The 16,817-nt window shown below is 46.0% G+C and overlaps 2 protein-coding genes, 1 long non-coding RNA gene and 1 pseudogene across 3 annotated transcripts; 1 reads left to right on the forward strand and 3 right to left on the reverse strand.

Moving 5' to 3' along the window:
- Positions 1 to 3,333: 3,333 nt before the first annotated feature.
- Positions 3,334 to 3,752, reverse strand: LOC125506402 (histone H4). Its single transcript, XM_048671221.2, has one exon. It carries the CDS (start codon positions 3,740 to 3,742, stop codon positions 3,431 to 3,433), a length of 312 nt encoding a protein of 103 aa, XP_048527178.1. The 5' UTR covers positions 3,743 to 3,752; the 3' UTR covers positions 3,334 to 3,430.
- Positions 3,753 to 7,453: 3,701 nt separating this feature from the next.
- LOC125511446 (uncharacterized) lies at positions 7,454 to 8,194 on the reverse strand. Its single transcript, XR_007285005.2, has 2 exons — positions 7,947 to 8,194; positions 7,454 to 7,853 (listed from the first exon to the last, which is right to left on the reverse strand). It is a non-coding gene; the product is annotated as an uncharacterized LOC125511446 (long non-coding RNA).
- A 1,032-nt stretch (positions 8,195 to 9,226) lies between these two features.
- On the forward strand, positions 9,227 to 13,102 carry LOC125511445 (uncharacterized). Its single transcript, XM_048676824.2, has 2 exons — positions 9,227 to 12,418; positions 12,525 to 13,102. The coding sequence occupies exons 1-2, from the start codon at positions 9,376 to 9,378 to the stop codon at positions 12,905 to 12,907; spliced, it is 3,426 nt and encodes a 1,141-aa protein (XP_048532781.2). The 5' UTR covers positions 9,227 to 9,375; the 3' UTR covers positions 12,908 to 13,102.
- A 129-nt stretch (positions 13,103 to 13,231) lies between these two features.
- On the reverse strand, positions 13,232 to 14,922 carry LOC147973837 (uncharacterized; annotated as a pseudogene).
- Positions 14,923 to 16,817: the final 1,895 nt, after the last annotated feature.

The raw sequence follows: 16,817 nt of genomic DNA on the forward strand, positions 1-16,817 counted from the left end.
CCTAAATTCACGAAGTTATGGGCACTGCAGACATAGTAGCGCAGAGGTGTTAATAATAATGGAACAGCGACAGATTACATAGCTTTTTCTTCTAAAACAGAATTAACTAGAAAGCTCTGAGCACTGCAGACATAGGGATCGTGTTTATATGCTAAATCACAGTCAAAAAACCTCATTTCTGTATAAATACAGTGTAGTAGCTTGAGCCCATCATAAAACAGAGAATATAATCAACCACTTAGCATTTTTTGTTGGAAGGTACGTGCTCCATATAATTTCTTTTGGTTTCTAAGCATTTATACTACTAAAAGATTGGCATAAGCATGGTCAACAGTGCCAGGACGGCAAGATCAGTAACGACACAAGTATACCAGCAGCCTGGAAGTATTTTGACCTATGCCTGTGTGTGTCCCAGATCACTGGGAAATGGTACAAGAGACTATTTGTTGAGTCTGTGCAACAATACTAGTTCAGATGTCATTTTATCACTGACGAGACAAAGATGTGTCAGAGATGAGTGAAAACAGTTTACGGTAGATGTTTTCTTCTAACTGACATTTACAGAGCTAGCACATATCAATAGGACTGGTGACAACACACTTAATTCAGAGAGTATTGCTGCCTAAACAGATACAAAGGCCATTTATCATTTGCTAGCTTCATCCATTTCAAGATAAAATATGCTACCACAAATCATCCCATATACTCATCTCGTCAGTGCCACGCTGTGATGCAACTATATCAAAACATAATAAGTGTGCTTCCAGGGAAACCTCGCACCAAATAAGTGTTGGAATGTGTGGGCTTCGGCGAATGATACCTTAAATCTCAAAGGCACATGTATACAGTATACTTCTTCTTTCCTTGCCACTTTCTACTGCTCAGTTCGTTTATCCTCTATTCCTCTTCTCTTTTGTCTGTACCAAATACAATAGCTAATTCAAGTGCCCTACATCAAGAAATACAATCTTCTGTTCAGTGAAGCATAGTATAAGATGTCCTTCAGTAATACTAGTACAAAACAGTAAGCAACATTTTGAGCAATAATAATGATTAAAACAGACCACTGCAACAGTTATTTTTCTGCTAGTTTTGGCCATCAAATATCTTTTTGATGCCTCCGTTCATCATTCTGCAAACCAAGACGGTATTCATAACAAACATGACCATTACTTTTTTTATTTAGCTGTCAATAGAAAATGTATATAATGAGATGAAAAAATATGAAATATCTAGCAATAACATCTGTGGAGGATGAATCCAGATAAGTTTTTGTGTATTAGCAATTAAAAGTTTAGGAATGTTGACAGCACAGATTCTAAAATGGAATCTAAGGAAAATTCTCCTCAAATGGCACGCTAGTATCATAGATAGTACTACATTTGGCTACAAACAGGTCTAAACACCATTATTTCAATGCATATTCTCTGCCTTTACAGTGTTCATTCAAACTCCTCCATATAACAACTGTCGGTTCTGACAACATCCCACCATCACCTGTTCATCTGTTTTTCTGACATAAATGTTACATAATTCACTGTTTTTTCCCTTACTATGGCGGTGTGGCCTCAAAACCAGAAACTGTTTTATCAGCTGATATGCCAGTTACACAGCAAAGTGTCGAATATAACAACTATAATTGCTACCTCCCACTGCACACCATCGCCTGACACTCTTGAATTAATAAGTCTAGTAATGTCTGAAGTTGGCCATTCAGACCATACTAAACAAAAGAGTACCATAAGACCCTAGGTCTTAGCCGTTTCCAAATTAATAAAGGGGCATGTCCAATTTACAGGGGCATACCAAGCTTTAGCCCTCACACAACTTCACTATATTAACAATCATCATACTCTCATGGACAGTGTCGGAGCCAGGATTCGAGTATAGGGGGGCCGAGTACGTATATTGATCTAATCTCGTTGGTAATTACTCGTCGCTCCTACTAAAATTGTCGATCGTTGGGGGGGCAGGCCCCTGCTCGTCCCCCCCCTGGCTCCGCCCCTGCTCATGGAAACGATATGAAATCAGATTGCCAAGCAAGTACTGACGTATAACTAGACACTTCATACAGGTTGTAACATAGTACACAAGAAGCAAGTAGCAGTAAAGCAAAGTTACCTGCAGTCTTATTGAGACTGAGATACTTGGACATCTCAGTGGTGCGGTTGCGCGTGTCAGTGAAGTCTTTTCCGGCAACAAGCTTGCCCACTCCTCGCAATGTCTTCTTCCTCAAATCAACAGCAATCACCACTTCCATCTCGCCAGCGGAGCATGCCTTGGACAGCAGGTACACAACAACATCATCATCCATACTCATTGTGGGGAAACCCGCGGCGAGGACTGAGGACTGACAGCAACATGGACTCGGTGGGCTCACTGTCACTGATACTGCCTGGCGTTCCAGGCAGCAGCTTGTAGTGCAATGGCTCGACGACGATCTCATCGACATAGACAGTGCAGCCAGGGCTCCAGTCCTTCCATGAAAGGATCGGGATCGGCATGCTCCATGTGGTGGCCTTCCAGCCATCGCAGTGGGGTTGATGGCGTGGCTTCTAGTGGAAGCCTTCCGGGTAGGTCTCAGGTGGGTGGTACTCCTCGGCGGTCACCACGTCCTCCGCAGGCCAGTTTCCACGGCCACAAACCAGTGCCCGGCTCCACCAGCATGCACACTGATCACCACCGCCGTGGCTTATTCCAACACACTTGTGGTAGGTGTAAGATGCCTAGTTGCCCCTGGCCGGCTGCGGCAGAGGCACGTCGTGGAGCACGGGATTTTCGTCGAACACGTTGCATACGAGGATGCCGCGCCAGAGGTCAACCCAGCAAACCGTGCCACGCGGGCCTCCGAGCGTGATCACCTTGTTCATCTCATGGTACCGCCCTGTCTCCACCACCGGGCGGCCACACCCTGTCCCGGAGCGGCTCGGCCACCTGCACAATTCTGGAGCGCCACCCCTCGGCGGAGCGGTACAGGCAGAGCTTGAACAGCACCGGCTCCTTGAGCATGCCGTCGTCCCTGAGCGGCATCCTGCGGGACGTCTTCCGGAGGGTGGCGATGGCGTACCCGTCGCCGCCGCCGCAGCGCAAGAGGGCGGCGTCGGTGTCGAGGAAGACGTTGCCGTCCGGGTTCGGGAGGAGGTCCAGCGACGGGTGCTGCGGGTAGAGGAAGTAGTCGGAGCAGCGCAAGCCGGGCCGCGCGTAGCGTAGCGGTGCAGGGAGACGCGGAGCAGCACGAGGTCAGCCTCCGCGGCACCGAGGCCGGGGCTACGACGGATTCGTGGCGACCAGAACGAAACATAACACAGATCGACAGACGAACCACACGAGATATACTGAACAGCAACAGCGAATCCATTGATTAATCTGAAACCATATGCATCACATTACATCACATCGGCAACCCCTAACAATGGAGGAACACGCGGGATCAGCCTCCGAATCCGTAGAGGGTGCGTCCCTGTCGCTTGAGGGCGTAGACGACGTCCATGGCGGTGACGGTCTTGCGGCGGGCGTGCTCGGTGTAGGTGACGGCGTCGCGGATGACGTTCTCGAGGAAGATCTTGAGCACGCCGCGGGTCTCCTCGTAGATGAGCCCGGAGATGCGCTTCACGCCGCCCCGCCGCGCGAGACGCCGGATGGCCGGCTTGGTGATGCCCTGGATGTTGTCGCGCAGCACCTTCCGGTGGCGCTTGGCGCCGCCCTTGCCCAGCCCCTTGCCTCCCTTGCCGCGGCCCGACATCGCTGGCTGACGAGGTCGCCGGTGGTGGGGAATTTGGTTGGTGTGGAGGAGAAGCTGGCGGCTGGGGCGTATTTGTAGCGGACGGGGCGGGGAGTTTGGGCGCGGAGGTGAAAGCGAGCGATCCGTGGGAGGCGGGGTTTGGAGCGTCGGGATTGGACGTGGGTGGGAGGGCTGGATCGGTGACGTGGCGAGGAGGCGGGTTCGATCCGTGGGACTGGAAACGGGGGGATGTGATTGGTTGATAGTGGGGAAGTTGGATTGCTGTGACGAGATGCAGTTTTTTTTTCCTATGGGGAAGAACATCGTCAGAGGAGTGGCCTGATCTGATCTCCCGGTGTTTTCTTCAGATGGTCCCGATGTGGGCTGGGAATCGTGGTGTGACGCCGTCATACTTTGGGCCGGCCGAGGTTTTCGTTTGGTCGCCGGTTTTTCTCTTGCCCGTGAAAACACGTCGGGTTTCTATTTCCTCGGTCAGTCCCTTCGTCGCCACTGAAATTTCAAAAATGTTCTGTTTTAATAAATAATTCGTGTTTTCAAATTTTGTTTGGAATTCCGTTTCTTCCTTCTTTTATCAAAAAAGATTAGGATTCAAATTTTCTTTACAATTTTCAAATTTTTTTCTTTTTAATTTTTTTTGGAAAAATGCTCAAATTTAATAAACTTGTACGGATTTTAAATAAAATGTTTGCACTTTTACAAACATTCTTTCTTATATGGAAAACCGAATAAAAAAATAGACGCTACAGTGACTGTTTCAGCGACAACTACGCTACATAAAATGCTCAAAAAGCAGACGTTGTTACAATGAGTTGTAGTCTTCTTATACTTAATGTTTTACCTTCTATAAAACTATGGTACACAAGTGTGTTAGGATCTTACAAGATGCGCACCAAAGACGACGGTACTAGATAGGCAACACTGACAGTTAAGGATCTTGTTCTCGTTCGACTCAGTGCACTCGATGTTGCGATAAAATTGACAGAGAGAAGAAGGGGATCGATTTTTCTTTCTCGAGGCAAGAAAGGGGTCAGGTGGAGAGTTGAGAAAGAAGAGAGGTAGCCTCCCTATCCTTCTGGGACCCCTTCCTTGTGTCCTCGTGGTTGGCCCTTCCCAGGCCCATGAAGCGACGGTGGGGACGCTCGTGGATTACGAGCGGAGGGAAGCTTTTTTTTCTAAGAAAACATCCAATCTCTTCATCTTCAATCATGACGGTACAAAAAAAGATCATTGATCCACACAGATTATTGATACTCTTGTCTCTCAAAAAAAAAGATCGTTGATCCTCTTTTAACTTGGGCGGGTTTGCAAAGAACATATATGAGCTACAAGTTTGATATGGTCTGACCCCATTCGTTAATATATGACCGGGTCTTCATGACTGCTGACTGGGAGACTCATTTTCCCGTTCTACTCTTACTGCAAATATACACATCGGATCGAATCATACTCAGCTGTTGTGGGTTCTAGGGAATCTTGCCGTAGGCCTCTGGCCGCTTCATTTGTCCCAACGCTTGACAATAAGAATCCAACAGTATGACACCTCTGTTGCACCTAAACCACTTGCTTTGAAAAACAACAAGCTATCCTATGCAAATAAAAGGTGGTTAATGCATGGAGCTGATGAAGCCACTTGAATTCCACCAATCTGAGATAACTGATCTGTAGATTTGAGGAAGCCCGAAGAGCCCTCTGTTGGCAACAAGAACATGTAAGATGATATGGGGCCTTCCTGACGGGTACCTCTCGATGATTTAAAATCCTCAAACTTCTTACCATTCAACAAAATTGAGTATGAGACAGATTTGATAAGATTCATCACAATTACATCCATTCTGTCAGCAAAACCCTGTTTAAGCATAATTGCCTCTAGATAGGCCCACTCCAGTCTGTCATATGCCTTCATCATGTCCAATTTCAGTGCATAATGACGGTGCTTTAAAGCTTTTTCATATTCATGAAGTGTAAACACTCATCCGCAACAAATTTTTTTTTACTTTGTGATGAGATGGCCAGGAACAAAGCAGACCATTCATCTAAAATAATCTCCGGACGCACTTCTTTCAACCTACTAGCAATCACTTTAGAAGCAATCTTATAAAGGACAATGCAAAGGCTTATGGGGTGGAATTGTGTAAGAAAGATTGGATTCTTTACCTTGGGAGTCAAAACCAGACATGTATTGTTGATGCTCTCCACACTCTTCAGCCTCGACAATTCGAAGAACAACCTTTGTCACCTCATCCCCACGGATATCCTACTGTTTCTGAAAAAAGTGTTCCGGGAATCCATCCGGCCGGGTCTTTTAGTAGGGAACATTTGAAACAAAGCATTTTTTACCTCTTCGACTGTATAAGGAATTGACAAAAAGGCACCCATTTCAAGGGTGCTTTTATTTGGGACAGAGTTTAAAACTTCTAGCATATTTGACACTCCTTCAGAGTGAATAGCTCCTTAAAGAATGAGTTGTAACTGCCTCCAACTCAATTTGGTCGTCAATCACCCCACCATTCGCTCTAGCAAGGGATTTTATCACAAAAAAAAATCCCTCTGCGCAGGGAGGTTCAAAGATGAACATGTATTTTTATCACCATGAGCAAGGCGTTCAACTTTTGATCTTTTCTTCCAAAGGACCTCCTCCGTGTAGTATAATTTCACAAGGCGCTCTGACGCTCTGTGGTCTTCAACTTGACATGAATAGGGCCAACACGAGCAGGAACATTGCGCATAATCTCCAACTCTCTATTCAGTTATTTAATCTCCACTCTCACACTTTCGAAAGTTTGCCGATCCCAGTTTGCAAGGCCTGACAGCGACAGAAGTTTCTCATGCACCTCCTTAACTGGCATGCTTGAAGGATTCTTCTTCCATCCTGATTCAACAAAAAGAAAATCAGTTTGGGGTGCGTCTTCCACATAAGTTCATATTTAAAAGGACATACCCCCTCCTCCCTCAAAAACTCATCAGAAAACTTGATCATCAACGGTACATGATCGGGGCAAGCCGCTATTTCATGATCTAGCTGGGCCGAAGGGAATATAGCACACCACGAAGGATCAGCTACTGCTCTGTCCAGTCTGACTCTAGTACAGGATCCACGCGCCAGCGACTTTTTTCTCAAATGTCCATGGCTTACCAGAATAGCCTAGATCAGCCAAGCCACATATATCCAACGCATCCCTGAAGCCATCAAGCTGCTACTGGCTTCGCTGACCAATCCCCTCGTGCTCGGAGTGATGAAGAACCTCGTTAAAGTCTCCAATCACGAGCCATGGCTGGAGGCAATAGATTTCAGAGTTCTGTACCCTTCCAGGACTTGAGCTTCCCCATAGATGCATGACAAACGCCATGGCTCAGAACCCAGCTCTTCAACGACCGCATCTGTATGATATTTTGAGTACCCTTTGACTTCAAGCTTTATTTTCTCGTTCCAAATTAAAGATTACAAGACCTCCACTCCGGCCCAAATTACTAACACCAAAAACCAAAAGAAAGCGATAAAAGCTCAGCACGTGCTCTGTCCAATTGAGCTTCATACTAAACACAACACTGTTGGGCAAATTTATTCAGCAAACTGAGTTTATACTCTGTCCAATTGAGTTTATATTAAACACAACACAGCACGTGCTCCTGCAAGCTAAGGAAGGTAAGATAGCTCCACAGCCGCTTCCCCTGCTGCGACATGACACATGAGTAGCACCAGCTGGGAGCACATAGACGCCATTAGTTTCTGTTAGGTTCCTCTTTGCTAACTAGCACTGATTCATATCCAGATACAAGGTTTTTGGGGAAGGAGATTGGGGATCTGGAGGAGGAAGAAGGGTAGGTTCGAGAGGGGAACAGGGGAACAGGGGAAGGGGAGAACAGATTACAGCCAAATGATAACTCAGATGCCTCACTCGTCTCAGCCCTCGGCTCACAGCTCCCACGTAGTTGGATCAAAACGGCGATTGGGCTTCCTCTTTCTCTTGGCCTTGTCGAGCCATCCTCTTTGGCCTTGGATGACGCTTTCCGCAGGGAGGGTCACCACAACCCGTATGAACCTTGTCCGTCTTCTTGGCCCGATCGACCTGAAGTATGCTCCCTGAACCATCAGGACGAGGTCCATCTGAAACTGCAATGCCATGGAGTATATATGTTAGCAAGAAGATGTGTGTAATTAATTACTGAATGGGTGCATGCAGAGTAGATAAGTAGCCGAGTGAACCTGAACCGGGTGGAGGATGCTGGACGGCCCGAGTGACTCGGGTTACTTGAGCAGCCAGAGGCGTAACAGTTATTCGCCCGACGGAGGATGAGGAGGAACGAGAGCTCAACAGACGTCCCTTCCCGTGCGACATGACTAGCTGGGAGCCCATATATGTCGCCATTGATTCTCACTTGCTACCTATGCAAAGGGACAGCTTAGTAGTCGATCAGTACTTGAGTAGTAGGTGGTTCTGTCACTGATGACTGCCTCCAAACAAGCCTCCTGCGTGGGTACTTATACATGCAGATTAATCTCACCAACGCACTCAGCTGAGCTATCTATTTCATTCTTACCCAGTGAACTACCACACGCGCTCGACTAGTCAAAATGACGAATAAATAGCGAATAATTAAAGAGGGAACACGGCTCATACCATCATGTGCGAAGACGAAGACGAGACTATGCTACAGCAGACCATACCCGTCAAAGAATAGAGAGAAGACTGCACTTCAGACAAAAATTGTGGCGCTGGCACAGTTTGGCTCATTGCGGATTTCTTTTTCAGAGTTGCTAGCTAGTAGCTACTACTTCCATAAGATTTCTGTTAAGTCTCAGTCGTCCGAGTCGAGTTACTCCATCTACCGGATTCGTCTCACCAAGGCACTCAGTTGAGATACCTATCTCACGCGTTCAACTAGTCAAAATAACGAATAAATATTGAATAATTAAACGCGTCCATTCATACCAACCATGTGCGAAGACGAAGACTGTGCTACTTCAGACCATACCCGTCAAAGAATAGGGAGAAGACTGCACTTGAGACAAATATTGTGGAGCTGGCCCAGTTTGGCTCAATGCGGATAGTTTTTGGAGTTAGCTATAGTAGCTAGTACCTATTGCTTCCATAAGATTTCTTTTGTGCCTCAGTCGTCCGAGCCCAGTTACTCTATTGCACTCGTATGCTGATTTTTTTTTTGGCCAGGGATAGTATATTCCCACTTGAAGTTGGAGAAACCATCTAGTTTGGCTGGAGAGGACCCCAACCAAACCATTATATTTGTTCTAACTATTAACCTGCATCCTCACCTTTGAAATTTTTCTCTTTCTCTCTCTTCTGAGGAAGCTTCTCGCCTCATTAATCAACCAGTGCTGAGCCTGCATGTTTTTTGCTTACAGTACGAGTAGTCAGTCAATCATATGCTTACCCTAAACTAGGTGTTAACTTTCTATCGTAAGTCACTTGGTTGCGTGTGTGTGCCAGCATCATCAGTGTCATCACACATTCTGTTATGGTATTGCGTACCTGCTCCTCCGTCAGAACTGAATGATCAAATTGCATTGCCGCCCTTCTATTTAAAGTGGGTGCAGTGAGCTGTACCATCACACCACACTTAAACATCCTGTTGCAAAGCGAGAGCTTCCATTCATCCAGGCCGATAGCAGAGTAATGGCAACTTTGTTGTTTCCAGGCCTCTGTCAGCTTCTCTACCTCTTCTTGGGTTTCTTCTGCAGCCTACCGTTACTAGGCATCTGCGATGAATCAGAGAGCGATAGACAAGCCCTCCTGTGCTTCAAGTCCGGGCTCTCGGCACCCGCCGGAGTTCTAACTTCATGGAGCAATGAGTCCATGGAGTTCTGCAACTGGCACGGGATCACCTGCGGTGCGATGTCCCCTCAGCGTGTCATCGTGCTGGACCTTGAATCCCAAGGCATCTCAGGCTCCATCCTTCCTTGCATTGCTAACCTCACTTGGCTGGCAAGGCTCCAGCTGTCCAACAACAGCTTCGGTGGTGGCGTGCCGTCCGAGCTTGGCCTGCTGAGCAGACTCACCAACCTCAACCTCAGCATGAACACTTTGGAAGGTACCATCCCGCCCCAACTCTCTGCATGTTTCCAACTTCAAGTCCTGGGCTTGAGGAAAAATTCCCTCAGTGGAGAGATCCCAGCTAGCCTTAGCCAATGCAAGCGCCTTCAAGAGATTAACCTTAGCAAAAACAAGCTCCAAGGGAGCATCCCTCCTGCTTTCGGAAACCTTCCTGAGCTGCGCATATTAGATCTGGCCAGCAACACACTTACCGGCAACATACCGCCATCTTTGGGCAGCTGCCGTCATCTCACATATGTTGATCTCGGGATCAATGCTCTTGGAGGGGTCATCCCTGAGTCCTTGGCAAATAGTTCATCTCTTCAAGTACTTAGGCTCATGAGCAATAGTCTTACTGGAGAACTCCCAAAGACTCTCCTCAACACTTTGTCACTTGGTGCCATTTGCCTCACACAGAACAATTTCGTTGGTTCCATACCTTCTGTTACTGTCACCTCTTCCCCTCTTAAGCATCTCTATTTAGGGGGAAACCATCTTTCAGGAAGAATACCTTCCTCACTAGGGAACCTTTCCTCCCTACTTCGTCTTCGTCTCACAAACAATCATTTAGTTGGGAGCATCCCGGAGAGCTTAGGTTATATTCCAGCATTAGAGATATTGACCTTGAGTACAAACAACCTATCTGGACCAGTTCCACCCTCTATATTCAACATGTCATCCCTGAAAAGTCTTAGCACATTTGACAACTCACTTGTTGGAATATTACCCTTTGATGTCGGCTACACCCTGCATAATGTCGAGGACTTAATACTCTCAGGAAACAATTTTGATGGACCAATCCCAGCCTCTCTTCTCAAAGCTTACCACCTCCGCTGGCTTGACTTGAACAATAATAGATTTATTGGATTCATACCATTCTTCGGCTCACTGCCAAATTTAGTGCACCTCGATTTGGCATCCAACGAGCTAGAAGCAGATGACTGGGGATTTGTCTCTTCACTATCTAACTGCTCCAGATTGAATATGCTGGCCCTGGATGGAAACAATCTCAATGGGAAATTGCCAAGTTCTATTGGAAATCTTTCAAATAGTCTTGACTCGTTGTGGCTGAATAGCAACCAAATTTCTGGACCTATACCACCGGAGATTGGCAACCTTAAGAGCCTCAGTATATTGTACATGGAATACAATTTTTTCACTGGTAATATACCACCAACAATTGGGAAATTGAACAAATTGGTCAAGCTATCCTTTGCGCATAACAGGCTTTCAGGTCAGATTCCAGATACTTTTGGCAATCTTGTCCAGCTGAGTATGCTGGAATTGGATCATAACAACTTCAGTGGAAGAATACCTGCAAGTATAGCACGATGCTCTCAACTCACCATACTCAACCTTGCTCACAACTCACTAGATGGGCGTATACCAAGCAAAATCTTGACAATCTCTACGCTTTCTATAGAGCTGGACTTGTCAAACAACTACTTGTCTGGAGGAATGTCTGATGAAGTTGGAAGTCTCCTTCATCTGAAGAAAATCAACATATCAAATAACAGGCTGACTGGCAACATCCCATCAACTCTCAGCCAGTGTGTTGACCTGGAGTATCTTGAGATGCAAAACAACTTATTTGAAGGAAGGATTCCGCAAACATTTGCCATCTTAGTCAGCATAAAACACATGGATATTTCTGGGAACAATTTGTCTGGAAATGTACCGGAGTTCCTCAAATCCTTGAAATCACTTCAAGACCTGAATTTATCCTTCAACCATTTTGATGGAGCAGTTCCGACAGGCGGTGTTTTTGACATCGCTGGTGCGGTTTCAATCGAAGGAAATGATCATCTGTGTACAATCATCCCAACGAGAGGTATGAATCTTTGTATGGCACTGGCTGATAGCAAAAGAAAGCAGAGGCTACTGGTTCTAGCCCTGGTGATTCTATTGCCAATTGTTGCTGCCACTGCAATCCTTTTCTCTTGTATTGTAACAATTTATTGGAGGAAACGGATGCAAGCAAATCCCCATTTGCAACATCACAATGAGAACATAAAGAAGATACAGAAGATATCATATGAAGACTTGGTACGGGCGACTGATAGGTTTTCTTCTGCAAACTTAATTGGTTCTGGATCATTTGGAAGGGTTTATAAGGGAAGTCTGCAGTTACAATCAGATCAAGTTGCCATCAAGATTTTTGACCTTGACATTAATGGGGCAGATAGGAGCTTCATAGCAGAGTGTGAAGCTCTAAGAAATGTTCGCCATCGGAATCTTGTAAAAATCATTACCTCATGCTCTTCTGTGGATCATACTGGGGCAGATTTCAAGGCCCTAGTATTCCCATACATGCCAAATGGGAATCTAGAAATGTGGTTACATGTAAAAGATCCTGAAGATGGTGAAAAGAATATTCTGAGTTTAAGCCAAAGGACTACCATAGCCTTGGATGTGGCAGTTGCTTTGGATTATCTTCACAATCAGTGTGCACCTCCAGTTATACATTGCGACTTGAAGCCAAGCAATATTCTTTTGGGCCTTGACATGGCTGCGTACGTCATCGACTTTGGCCTAGCAAGATTCTTGTTCAGCACAGCAAATGCACATCAAGATAGTTCAGCAAGTTTAAGACGCTTAAAAGGGACCATAGGATACATCCCACCAGGTGAGATAAGCTTTTTTGCAAGATATTGATTCTGTTTGTTCCTTATGGAGTTGTACAAATAATGACGATTCTCTAATTTTATTATGTTTTTTACATGTAAACGCAGAATATGGAATGAGCGAAGAGATATCAACCAAGGGTGATGTCTATAGCTTCGGAGTGCTTCTGTTACAACTGATAACAGGGCGTAGTCCAACTGATGAAAAATTTAACGATGGTATAAGCCTTCATGAATTTGTTGATAGAGCATTTACGAAGAATATTCATGAGGTTGTTGACCCTACAATGCTACAAGATAACAGCAATGCAACTGACATGATGGAGAATTGTGTTGTTCCACTTCTAAGAATAGGCCTCTCTTGCTCCATGGCATCACCCAAAGAGCGGCCCGATATGGGACAAATTTGTACTGAGATCCTTAGAATAAAGCATGTGGCCTCATACACATGCATGCTAGATAAAGCAAAGAATCGGCAGGGTAGTAGCTAGCAACAGAAGTTCATGTAAATAAGAGTAGTAATGTATATTATCTTATGTTTCTTTTTTTCTTTCTTTTTGAATCCACTTTGAGTCATTTCAGAGGAAGCTAATGCATCCATGTCAAATGGCTTTGCACCATATGTATGTGCTAGTGCTAATGTATGTTTTACTCATCTATACAAAGTAGGAGACATGTCGTTCTGATTTAAAGCGAGTCATCTATTCATACATAGGGCTGAGAGGAGTGAGTGAAGGGAAAAACTGGGACATAATAAATATCTTAAATGGACAAGCAAGTTTCACTTAGATGACTTAATAAGAGCTCAAAATAAATCAGTGTTCCAAACCTGATTTCCCAATGAATTTCTGAAACAAGGGCTTCTATTCAGCAGACAGATCTCCCCTTCCCATCTTGTGCAAATCTTTGTGAACTCTTAACGTAAGCAGAATAGTCAGCCGTGAGGCCCTTCCCATCAACTCATGCAGGAGACTTCCCGCCTCGATGATCGTCCCAGATTTGCGAAACAGCATGTGAGCAGGCTGTACTTCCTGTTTGTGGAGTGCTTATCCCTGGTTCTCATAGCCCCGACATGCTCGCAAGCATCTTCGATTCTCCTGGTATAAACATACCCCGATGTGTGGATTGTGATCCTCGGCGTCAGCATTCCAGGAACATCTGCCGTCTTGCCAAATCCATCTTCCCTGCTTTACAGGCGTGGTGTGTGAGGATCTCTTACGTCAGTGATTTCTGGATGTCATCAGGTTCAGACTTCAGACTTCAGACCACTCCATGGCCTCAACGAAGTCGCAGGCTTCAGTGGCTCCCCTTACTCATTTCATCGAACACCTGGCGGGAGCCCTGGATGTCGCCGGCCTCACACCTGGCCTCTAACATGACGTTTTAGTAGCTGGCCCTTCTCGATCACCCACACAGCCGCGTCGAACTCGCTGATCCAGGCCAGCGCCTTGAGCAGCGAGGGGCACGGGCCGCCGGCGCCGGTGCAAAGTTCTCAGAGTCGCCCTCACCGTGCCATCCACGCTCGACCTCGCCGCGGCCAAAAGGAACGCGAACGCCTGCTCGGTAAGGAGAGCCGCCGCGCTGACACTTGCTCGAGCGCGTGGGCAATAGCGGGGTGGTCGGCCAGCCTGCCGGCGTTCTCTTCTGGATGACAGGATGAGCAGGTTGTGGGCGCGGGCGCTCGGGGAGATGCCCTTCCCTTGTGTTGGGAGAGCTGGGCGAAGAAAGGCAGACGGGTATAAGAGAATTCATATTTTTCTTTTTCGTATATATGGAGGAAGCCTCGTTAGTAGAAACATATGAGTATTTTTCTTTCGAAAAAACTTCAATCTATTCATCAAATGTTATGGCATTACAAAAAAAACTCTGTAAATAACAAAAACCGCATTCATGTTCGTAGACCACTTAGCGATGACTATAAGCACCGGAGTGAGCCGAAGGCATCACCCCTCCTTTGTGGAAGTCAAGCAAATTTTGTCATAATAGACAATCGAGAAATCGTCATACTATGGACCCAAAGGACCAGCACATCAGAACAACAACCATTGCCGACAAAGGGAAGCATAGATCAGAAGGATGCTATTCATAGACACATGAACACGGACCAATAAGACCCGATCCACACGGATCCAATAAGACAAACGCCGACCAGATCCGTTGGAGACGCACATCCACATGTCGATCGACAATATGAGACTCGCCACTGAGATGGGGGCTAGGTGGGAAGAACCTTGTTCCATCTTCAGGGAGCCACCGCCGTCTCGCCTTTCTGAGCAAGACACAACCCTAAACAGACTAAAAAGCACCAAAAAATAAGGTGAAGCCCATCCACTGGCAATGGCCAAGATCCACCACACCTCCATGGCCCTAAGGCCACAGAGGACAAGGCAGATTGGCGTCGACACCAGGGGGAGGCGGAGAAACCCTAGAATGATGGGAGCCTCTCGTGGGATCGATACTCTTATTTTGACAAGGCTACATTTGCAAGGCATCACTCACCTGACATGGTTATTACTATCCCATAATACAAATTTCCTCAAGTGTTCATCTAATATAATTCTCTTTTATTTTTCGTTGTTCCTGACTTCTTGGCCCCAGGCTCCATCATGCCTCTTTTATATTGGCACATCATATTGTGCACTAGATCAGGCTCTGAATCTGGCGTGGATCATTCCTTTACAAAAAGCATCACTTTCTCAAAGGTCAAGATCTTTGTTTGATAGCTTATGTGCAATCACCTCCTCCTCATGGACACAAGTGTTGAAGCGACACGGCCCTAACGATGGGCTATGCCCTTAGTATGGTGTCCCAGAGCCCGGGACCTACATTTTCTTTTCATGTCTTGTTGCCCTCTTCCTACGATGTTTTGTTTGTTGGGGCTGGACAACAACAATGCGCTGCACAAATTCACCGACACGACAAATATGCACACTACACAGTCCCCTCTACTTGTGATGAACTTTGAGGACAATTTCAACCAACAAATAAGCAGTGGAAAAACACAAACAACATGCACATGTGACACAGGATTTAACGTAGAAAAACCTTCTCAACTTGAGGAATAAAAAACCACGGTTGTGGACCGACCGATCCACGCAACTTCACTATGAGAATGATGAGTACAAAGTCTGCTCTAGAACCTCTAGAGAGATTTACAACACACTCTCCACGTTGCCAACCGGCAACAGCAACAACAACCACAAGAAGTAAGATTTCAGCAAAGCAGAGTTTACACAGCTTCTGTACCCTTCAGTGTTTTGCAAACTGATCTTAAACCACTGAACCAAACAGCACTAAATTTGGCAGACAAATAGACACACGAGTTCTTGAGACCCCCTCCAAATTTCAGCTCAATCGGACATCGTTTGCCTACCCAAACTGCTCGTCTCCCAAAACTACTCTGTTCTGAAACTACAGCAGTCAGAGCTGACAAAACCACTCTCAAATCTGGTGCTCCACTGACCGAATCCTCAAACCAGCTAACCAGATCGAAGTACTCAAGGTAAGGAACGAGCTCACCAAGTTTGGGGTCGATCCAAGCACGTTTGAACCTCCAATCACCAGCTTGAACACTGTCTAGTCAGATGCAGCAAATCTGGACAGAACCTCTGCTTCTTCTTCTTCCTCTCTCTTAGGTTGTGTTTTATCTTGTGAGCCCTCTCTCTCACTTTCACGAATGGCAGCCACCACCAGCAGGGATGGAGTGGCTAGGGTTTTCTCCTTGCTTCACTTCACTTGGAAGTACTCTCAACCGTTGGATGCAGCGAGGATCAATGGCTGACATGTGTTGGACTTATGGGCTGATGTTGGGCTGCCAACACACCTCCATGTGGAGGGAATTAACCCAACAAAATCCCCCTCCCGACATCATGAAGGGTCTCACTGCCTTCCGGCAGCCATGCCAGCGAGCTGGCGGCATACTTCAAGTTTCTTGTCACCTCTTTAGTCAACATATCAGCCCCATTGTCATCGGTGTGAACCTTCTCAAGTTGTATTTTCTTGAAATACAACACATCTCGAATCCAATGATAACGGACCTCTATATACTTAGACCTTGAATGAAAGCTTGCATTCTTACTTAAGTGGATAGCACTTTGGTTGTCACAAAACAACACAAATTTGTCTTGCTTAAAACCAAGCTCACAAACCAACCGTTTCAGCCACAATAGCTCTTTGCTCGCCTCTGTTACTGCAATGAATTCAACTTCAATTGTATTCAATGCCACACACTTTTGCAGCTTGCTTTACCATGACACCGCTCACCCTGTATAGGTAACCAAGTAACTTGAAGTAGACTTCCTTCTGTCAACATCTCCAGCCATGTCAGAATCTGAAAAGGCAACCAGCTTGGCTTCACCACCACCAAAGCAAAGTTTCAGATTTGTGCTGCCCCGGAGATAT

Source organism: Triticum urartu, chromosome 5A (genome assembly GCF_056163025.1).
Source record: "Triticum urartu cultivar PI428250 chromosome 5A, HENAU_Tu73, whole genome shotgun sequence".
In the NCBI taxonomy this organism is placed as follows: Eukaryota; Viridiplantae; Streptophyta; class Magnoliopsida; order Poales; family Poaceae; genus Triticum; species Triticum urartu.

Bases quoted from the DNA above. Each gene is read 5' to 3' on its own strand.
- LOC125506402 (XM_048671221.2), bottom strand. From the start codon at position 3,742: ATGTCGGGCCGCGGCAAGGGAGGCAAGGGGCTGGGCAAGGGCGGCGCC.
- LOC125511445 (XM_048676824.2), top strand. From the start codon at position 9,376: ATGGCAACTTTGTTGTTTCCAGGCCTCTGTCAGCTTCTCTACCTCTTC. The intron at 12,419-12,524 runs GTGAGATAAGCT...ATGTAAACGCAG, and splicing joins CATAGGATACATCCCACCAG to AATATGGAATGAGCGAAGAG.